The following is a 9,067-nucleotide window of genomic DNA, read 5'->3' on the forward strand; positions in this document are numbered from 1 at the left end:
AGGTGCCATCAATTACAGGCACGCTGCCATCAATGCAGAGCGCAGAGGAGAGGCAGGAGCACATAAACAGGACAAACGGCCACATAAAAGACCCGCAGCCACATAAAGCCCCTGCAGCCTGCCTCGTAGACAGCTAAACACACAGCATCTCCACCGCTCGCTCCTTCTCTCTCTCTCTCTCTCTGCATCACCTGCAAAACTATCACACTGCTTGTGAATGAGAGGATGCTTTGTTTCAAATACACACTAAATGCATTCATTTCACATTCACTTTCATTCATGATGGGAAGCAGAAAAGGTGGAAAAAAAAAATAAGATTTGGGCTCAACTGGGTGACGATGCTAATTGCAGTGTGCTTCTACTGCCCCCATGTGATCGCAGTAAAACCATTCAGAGCGATGGGCATCAAATTCTACAGTTAAATATAAAAAATATTACGGCTATCAATCGATTAAAATATGTAATCACGATTAATCGCAGTTTTTATCTGCTCAAAATGAACCTTAAAGGGAGATTTGTCAAGTATTTAATACTCTTATCAACATGGGAGTGGACAAATATGCTGCTTTATGCAAATGTATGTATATATTTATTATTAGAAATCAATTAACAACACAAAACAATGACACATATTGTCCAGAAACCCTCACAGGTACCCATAGAATCCATTTACATTCACATATCTGGAGGTCAGAGGTCAAGGAACCCCTTTGGAAATGGCCATAACAGTTTTTCCTCGCCAAAATTTTGTGTAAGTTTGGAGCGTTATTTAACCTCCTTCACAACAATCTAGTACGACATGGTTGGTACCGATGGATTCCTTACGTTTTCTAGTTTCATATATTTAATTAAAGCGTTATTATCACGTTTACTTTGACAGCCCTATTAATAATGTATACCTACCCCTTATATTTATACCCACCCTCCTCCTCCTCCTCACAACCACGGGACATGAATGGAATAAAAAATCAATTAGACCATCACAGGTAAGATCAATAGCAGCGAGTATTCTTGAAAGTGATGCTTACAAATGCGTTTCACTGCATTCCTCAAGGCTCTGACTGTATTATCAACCCTTCAACTAGAGAAAGACACCACAGCTGCACTCACTCAGCGGCAAGACGAAGAAGAAAGACAGACCACCGCTACGCTGAGATCTGTGAGTGTCGTCAATCAGCACAGAGAGAAAGAAACCGTCTAGTGTCTTTAAAGATGACTGAGTGTTACGTTGAGTGTTAACAGCTTGACCAAGATTCTCTGTGCAAGTCATACAACAACAGAATGGTAATTTAAAAAAAAAGAAATTATGAAAATGCACATATTAGGAATGCAATGGAAGCATGCAATATCTTGCGTCCAGCATTGAAATCAAAATATTTGCATGTTCTTAGATTCTGGATTTTTCAGTGAGGAGTTGATGTTTAAGATTTTCTAACGAGGTAATTGACCTTTTATTGAAGTTATTACTTAAAGAAAAGTATTTTATATGTCTGTATATAATGTTTTATATGTGTGGAGGGGATCTTTAAATTTTGAAAAAGAGAGTACAGGTATCGGATCAGGAATCTGAAGAGTGGTGCATAAAATGATGCAATAAAAAAGGATGAAATCTGGTAGGTTTATTGTTATTGGATTTATTAAAGATTAACCATTGTATAAAAAGTTGCACATTGAATACAGACGTTTCCAGTTTTCAGTAGAAAATCTAAATATTTCTTTTGTTTTTCCTTTTCTGTCATTCTCATTAAAATTACACGGCAACAAAAGGCAACATCTCTCCAGAACGAGACGGAGGCTGAGACACTCTGGACACTCTTACATTATGTTAGAACTTTTAAGGACAGGTTGGTTTACCCAAATTACAAACATTTCAGTGGTATCTATCTAGTCATGCAGGTAGCTTTTATTTCATTTTCCAAGGTGTTAAGATATCTGGCTCTCATCACAGACTTCACCGTCAACAGTTTTCATTGGAACTCGATGTTGAACTAAAGAAATCGTCTCTACTAAAACTGTTCAGTGATGTGTGTGGATTATTATCCATTAAGCATGAGGTGAAAGGTAATAAAGGTACTTTAAAAGCCTTAGTGCCTCATTTACTGTAAACAAAAAAAGAGAAAAATCATACTTGTTTTTGAAGTGATATCTCAGTCAAATCTTAACTTGCAGAGCGGATACACATATCTTTAGATCCAGTTACTCTTTCTGAGCATATCATTATCTCTGATGTTTCTCTCTGATAAGTATCCATAAATACACTTATCATAGAAAAAGATGTTCCTTATCAACTTATACTTTTTTGTTTTGTTCATAATAATAATAATAATAATAATTAATTTAATTAATTAATTAATTATTTATTTTATATTTATTTATTTGCTTCTGATTTGTGACATTGTGTTTATTTATTACATTTTATTTTTGTTTTGTTTCACTGTTATTTTGGGTCCACTTTAGGTAATGTATCATTAAGAGTAGTTCATTATTTTCCAGTCACAAATATTTGATTTGAGTTTGATTTTTTTTTATATAATGATTTAGTACTACTTAACCACTTTCATAACTTTATGGTTGAATTGTGAATAAATGACTGGGAAAAAGTTTTCATCAGTATCAAAGTACCCCAGTGATAGTTGTCTGTACATCTATGGGTACACTGCATACAGGAGGTGCTAATAGCTAATTCGGCATACTTTTAACGGTGACAATTTGCCAAAATGTAAACAAGTAACGGCTACAGAAACAGCAACAGTGTTAGACTTTGAACACTCCTGATCCAGGTTTATCTGGACATTGCATCTGGAGAGTTGACTTTTTAAAATGTCCATTTTTCAGTGCTGTAAGCAGCACTAACAAAATTCCATTCACCTCCATTGAATTGAGGTAAAGGCAGTTATCTCAAAACCAAGGCAAATAAAATCTTTTGTTTGTATGTGTGATTTAGGTGAACCAACCCTTTCAAACACATTCCACAGTAAAACATACAGATAAGTTAAATGTAAAGAGAACTACATATTTACAGATGGAGTCATATTGACCTGATCTCGGTCTCATGTGGAGTTGATCTGTGAGGAGGAGCTGCTGCTGCCGGAGCTCTTGGTCTTCGTCCCTCTGGTGGCGCTGGGCTGCCGCTGCACCCGCTGGCTGGACGCCTCCCTGCTCTTCTCACTGTGACTCGCTGCTGCTTTACTGCGTACTGCTGACACACAAAGCAAGAAAACACTGCAAGTTAAAGACGCAGACGGACGTTAAAGTTATTGGGATTGTTGCTTCACACGTTCCAGACAACATGGACAATGGAAATGGTGATGACATGGAAGAGACATAAATGTATTTATACAGTAAAGGAAATGGATCCGATGTTTTACCTTCTTTTAAATACACTTTATAGCACTGCACACTTGACTATAGCAGGAATCATAAAGCGACTAGAAAGGGCTTTTATATATTATTTATAACTATGAACTGTGATAACTGAAAGAAGAAATAAAAAATCTTCCTCTTACAAATGTTGCTATTATTAGTCTGGTATGACCTGTAGCTTATTATATATTAAGTTCAGCAATTGTTGCACTCTGGCGTACTTGAAACATATTTCACTATCTTGATGAACCACATATAATACGTAAAGTCAAGGTCTGGTATATTATTATCACCATTGAAAAAATATTTTTCTATGAGAATAAAAGCTGCATGTAAATATTACACTGTCAAGTGGTAAAAAAAAAATGTTTTTGGACCATTGAGTAGTTCGGTTAGTTCGTTTTTAGGGTCTTTGGTTAGTCTTAGATGTTTTGTAGGTTGTATATGTTACTGTATAATACATAAATACAAATCTAGACAACATGTTAGTGTTTAAAATATATGTTTACTATCTGCTAAGTGTCTGGGCCCCTATTCTCAACATCCAGACAGCTAATCAGGATGTCCCATTTCACATTATGTCTCATGATTGTATTTGTATCTTAACTTTTTTTATGAATAAACTTAACTGAAAATAAATTAGAATTCTTTATGTTAATTAACACCTATTAATGAAGCATACTGCTCTTTATAAATCAGACATCATGCCAAAACTTTAGGATGATTTATAACTTTCTAGCCACTTTAACCCCCCAACAAAAAAAAATATTGCGGTGAATATGTCCTCTTGACGACAGGTTACATCTTTCTAGTCCACACACACACACACACACACACACACACACATGCATGTACACATAGTTTCTCAGCATCATCATGAAATGAGGACAACACAGTATGTAGTGGCGCGACCCTGGTCAATACAATGAAGTAAACACACACAACACACTTATGATAGAGGAGAGGCGAGCAGGCGGACAGATGGAGGTGTGGCACAGAGTGCAGCAGAGGGGACCTTGAGTGTGAGGAGAGCTAGCGTCTTGGGGGCCGTAGACCACAATCTTAGTGTTGACCCTTGTGGCTCTGGGGCCCGACGCTGAGGGGGCGGCAGCGGAAGGCTTAGGGCTCTTCCCAGAGACCAAAGACTCCTCTTCTTCAGTAAACAAGAAACAGAATTCAAGGGGGATAGAAAAGAAATTAGAAAGCAGCGTGACATGCACACACACAGTGAAGATCAGCCTCTGTATCTACTGTACATCCTTGGTCTTCAGTTCACCTCCAGGTAAGTGGGAAACCTCGCTATGGGGCGGAGTGAAGAGGGAATTTAGTCAGTGAGGGGGGATTAGGTGGTGCAGAGAGCACGACAAGAGCCTCTACTACAGTGTGTGCAGTACTTAAATGAAGGAATGTGAATATTTCAAATGCTTGAAAAGGGAAGTGAGAAGCAAAGAGCTCGGGGAGAATAAAGAGAGCAAACTGAAAGGTAAAGTCAGTCAGAGAAAAAAAAAAACATTTAAAAAACTTGTGGTATTTTCTTCTCTTTGTTCTGAAAAGCCGCGAGCCTGTACTTCACCGACCTTGAGCTCTTTCACTCCGCAGAAAAGGATCCACACACGCACTGAATCTAGTGGTGTCAATGAGCAGAGTGTTTCCATTTGCTATAGTTTGTGTTTTTTCTTCTCACGGCTTCTAGCCAACGACACGAGACAACCAACGGGGATTATTTGACGGGTGATTTGCAGGAAGGTTATTTTGCCAAATGAATGCAAATGTTACAGGTCACATTTTTACATTTCTAATATAAAGAGTACCAGCAACGCTTTTCACAGCAGACATTTTCCCTTATCACTGCAGAAAGAGCACAGGCCGCCTTACTGATAACATGAATGATGGCTCCGTTCCATTTAGGTGTACAAGTGAGCAAGCAGGAGCTGGAACGCCTTAATGTAATGCAGCCATTGTTATTAATTAAACCTGTATAATTAAGTCAGAATGAGAAAGGTCGACATTTATGAATCCTTATGAATCGTCATCATTTTGTGCCTTCACTGATACATGTAGAATCACACAACTGTCATTTTCACATCTATAAAAAGGAACACATTGCATGGTGGGATTGTTAGCAGAACGTAGTGTGCATGTGTAGCACCATGGACACTACAGTGTCTCAGTTCCATATTAACTCTATACAGTTTGTACAGTAGGCTCGTTCGAGATGAGCCAGGCCTGCGCAGATTCGATCACCGCCGATCGCCGCACAATGCATACTGGTTACATTTGTGTCCGACTTGCTCCGACTTCCCGCACATGTAGGCTGTAGAATATGATGTGTAGGCCGGGACATCTCCGCAACACCACAATATTTAATTTGAACTGCTATTTTATGCATAGATCTCACCTTTAACAAATATTGCGCCTCCTCCGATTTGGAAATTGCAGTAGGCCATATTGCGATGTCGATAACATTTTGATTAATGGTGCAGCCCTGGTCCAATGTGCTCTAGGCACCGTGGATTTTTGATGGGTACCGTGTTTCTCCCCCCCGACCCACCGGAAATCCCCCGTCAGAAACTCACGTGCACGCACACTTTGACTCCCAAAACATAATAAATAAAATCTATTCTAAGGTAAATTATATCACTGGTACAGATGATGTAATGTAAAAACCATTACCCAGTCTAAAATATGTGATTTTTTTTTTAATCATATCTTTTATTTTTTTCTCCACAACCATCTGGCGACCCCGGGAAATTATCTCGCGACCCCCAGGTTGAGAACCACTGACATGGGCAACGATAACGTCACGAGATCGAGGCGGAGTTTTGAGAGCCAGGCGCCACCGCTGCTCTCCATCAACTGAGTGTCCCTTTCTGCTAACAATTAGTGTTCATGCCTCAGATTTTGGACATTCAAATAAACAGTAACCTACTTTAGGTGTTTTATAGAAGATAGAGTAAATTACTGAGTGTCTAATAAGTAAGGAGTAGTGAATGAGTGAACAAGGGAACACAATCGAGGACAAATCAATGGAACAGAGCCAGCGTCACGTTCAGTGCCTTTCCTGCTATCACCTGCCAACCGGAGTTACCCTGCACTATTTTCATTTTTAACAGTTTCTTCTGCACTATATTCATTTTCTTTAATAGTAGCGTATCACAGCTGTTACCCTGCACTATATTGAGTTTAACAGTTTTCTTCATCTCCTTGTATTTTTATATCTGGTATATTTTTTTGTACTTTGCACTACTAACTTTTTTAATGCCTTTTTACTAACATGTTTTGCACTATGGAACTGTGATGCTGGAACCTTGAATTTCCCTCGGGATCAATAAAGTTACTATCTATCTATCTATCTATCTATCTATCAAGCTGTTATGAAAAAGAACAATTGTACACAGGTATAAAAAGTCTAATGACACTTAACCCTCCTGACCTTTAAAATCATCCAGTGATGACACATTGTGCTTCTAGGTACCGCTCTTTAGATGGGATATTTGCAGGGTAATGTATACGATATTTCGACATGTCAGTAAGACAAATCACAGGTTGTGTTTCAGGGTCCTGGTGTTGTGCTTACTGGCTCACTATCACGCTGTCATGGCTTACTGGGACACCTGAAAAGAACGTAACTTATTTCAATGTTCTTGCACCTGTTAGGTTGGGGGTTACTTACACCTGCACCATGGACTATGATGACTCTCAAAACTAGTCTTTCTAGTCATCGTTGACTCTGCAGACACTCACCTCTGGCCTCTGTTGGTGCTGTGGTGGTGATGCTGGTGCTGGTGGCATGGGAGACAGTTGAAGCCTCCCCGCAGCTTTCAGCGACCCTCTGGCCTGCACACATGGCCTTCAAGGTCTGGAAGACTGCTTGAGGAGCCACGTTCATCTTCAACAGGTCCACTATGATCCTGTGGAGGGGCAAATGAAGAGAAGGGCAGATGTGAAATTGGGGGTTTCTACCTGAAGACAATGTAGTAGAAGTGCTGCTGGGTCTCTGTGCTAACCACATACAGGTGCTCTTTGGATCATTCAGGATTCAGGTGTATTGGGCTCATTCTTGTGAAGGGCTCATTGCGTGGGTGGAAAAAAGTACAAAATGCAAGTCTCCCTCAAAAATAATCCAAGGCACACTGTAGTGTTTGAGCAAAATTAAAATGCCTCTATTTTACATGGCAATAATTGTTTAAAATGACCAACGCGTTGCGACCAACATAGGTCTTCATCAGGGTCACTGTGAGCAGTAGTTTGCACACCTATATTGTGTTATACTAATCAGTAGAGTGGAAGGGTGGTTCTCCATCAATTAACAAGCCTATTGGTGGAAAAAGAAAAAAGGAAAAAGGGGAGGGAGAAAAAGAAGAGGAGGGAGGGGGAACTAAAAGGAAGTGAAGGATAGAGGAGATCAGAGGTAAACATAAATGACTAAAATAAAGACAAATATGATACAATGTGACTACTAAGTCAAGGTGGACCCTATACTTTCTTATATAGATCTACACATGAGTTCCTCAATATATAACTATAATCTCATCCACGTTTCTGCCTACAAACACACATTGACTCCAAAATGACCTTACCCTTCAATAGTTCAATATATAAAAATACAATTGTCTATTATTCCTGAAGTGATAATTCACAGAAAAGGAGAAAAGTCCATCTCATCAGAGGTTTCTACCTATTTCATTACTCCACATGCACTACAGTCACGTTTTTGCAGATGATATGTGTACACTTACTTGAAGACCTCTTGGTCCGCAGTGATGCCAGCAGCCTGGGTGAGCTCAAACAGCTCAGCTTCTTCAGCACTGAGGACTTTCTTCTTCTTGATGGCATATTTCTGGACGTTACTGGTGACCACCAGAGCTGGAGAGTCTGGAGCTGAGGGCAGCGACTGTTGGGGTTGTTGAGACATCAGTGATGGATTCACCTGATGAGGATCAATAAGGTAGATTAAATGAACCAGACTGGAGGAATGAGGCTGTGATGCTCCAACTGTTACCCGCCCACCATGAAAACATGAAGGAACTTGTTTTGACCTCCTTTACAAACATTACAAACACATAACGAACTAACTGATTAACATACAGAACAACTATTTCATTAAAACCACAAACACCTACCGTTAAATGAGCCTTGAAGAGTTAACGGTAGTTAATTAACCACAACAACAGCCTCTTCTTCTTGCTAGATAGAGCCAGGCGAGGCGCGCAGGAAACACGTCATGAACACAAGACAAACCGTGTTGCACCATGGGACTTGTAGTCGGCACAAATTTATTTTTCTGGCACTGTGAATAAGCATACATAACAGAATATTGACTGGAAGAAAGTTTGGTCCTTACCGCAAAAGTTCCTTCTAACAAATTGTTTTTTGTTTATTTATTTTGCACAATTTAAGACTATACAACATAACAAAAAAGTAAATAAATGAATAATATACAGTGCAGGAAGAGGCAAAAAAAACACTGGGCTTATCTGAAGCCTCCACCTAGAGACAAGATTAATATGATTATATAATAGTGATAACAAACAATTAAGGTAAAAGAGGTGTCATTTAAGTTGATCCACAGATTCTATCCAGTGAAACATTTCTTACAAAAGTTAAAGAGTGACATAGATTAAATTGTTCCTTCTGCGAATCACATCTTGAAACTTGCTCTCATTTATTCTGGTCCTGTAAATTTACATGTGAATTGTGGAAA

General features: G+C 39.1%; 1 protein-coding gene across 4 annotated transcripts; it reads right to left on the reverse strand.

Annotated features, from left to right (window-relative positions):
* Positions 1 to 1,618: 1,618 nt before the first annotated feature.
* On the reverse strand, positions 1,619 to 8,644 carry mzt2b (mitotic spindle organizing protein 2B). Of its 4 annotated transcripts, none has more exons than XM_074617182.1 (5): positions 8,487 to 8,644; positions 8,103 to 8,293; positions 7,108 to 7,274; positions 4,379 to 4,516; positions 1,619 to 3,196 (listed from the first exon to the last, which is right to left on the reverse strand). In XM_074617182.1, exons 2-5 carry the CDS (start codon positions 8,276 to 8,278, stop codon positions 3,051 to 3,053), a joined length of 627 nt encoding a protein of 208 aa, XP_074473283.1. In that variant the 5' UTR covers positions 8,279 to 8,293; positions 8,487 to 8,644; the 3' UTR covers positions 1,619 to 3,050. The 4 variants fall into 4 exon arrangements, with proteins under 4 accessions (XP_074473283.1, XP_074473282.1, XP_074473281.1 ...); XM_074617181.1 differs by having other exon boundaries at positions 1,619 to 3,199; XM_074617180.1 differs by having other exon boundaries at positions 1,619 to 3,199; positions 4,313 to 4,516.
* Between the last annotated feature and the right edge of the window lie 423 nt (positions 8,645 to 9,067).

The sequence above is a fragment of the Sebastes fasciatus genome, chromosome 19 (assembly GCF_043250625.1).
Source record: "Sebastes fasciatus isolate fSebFas1 chromosome 19, fSebFas1.pri, whole genome shotgun sequence".
Classification (NCBI taxonomy): domain Eukaryota; kingdom Metazoa; phylum Chordata; class Actinopteri; order Perciformes; family Sebastidae; genus Sebastes; species Sebastes fasciatus.

Bases quoted from the DNA above. Each gene is read 5' to 3' on its own strand.
- mzt2b (XM_074617180.1), bottom strand. From the start codon at position 8,278: ATGTCTCAACAACCCCAACAGTCGCTGCCCTCAGCTCCAGACTCTCCA. The intron at 7,275-8,102 runs GTAAGTGTACAC...GCCCCTCCACAG, and splicing joins GCGGACCAAGAGGTCTTCAA to GATCATAGTGGACCTGTTGA. The intron at 3,200-4,312 runs GTGTGTTGTGTG...TTTGTGTGTCAG, and splicing joins TCGCCTCTCCTCTATCATAA to CAGTACGCAGTAAAGCAGCA.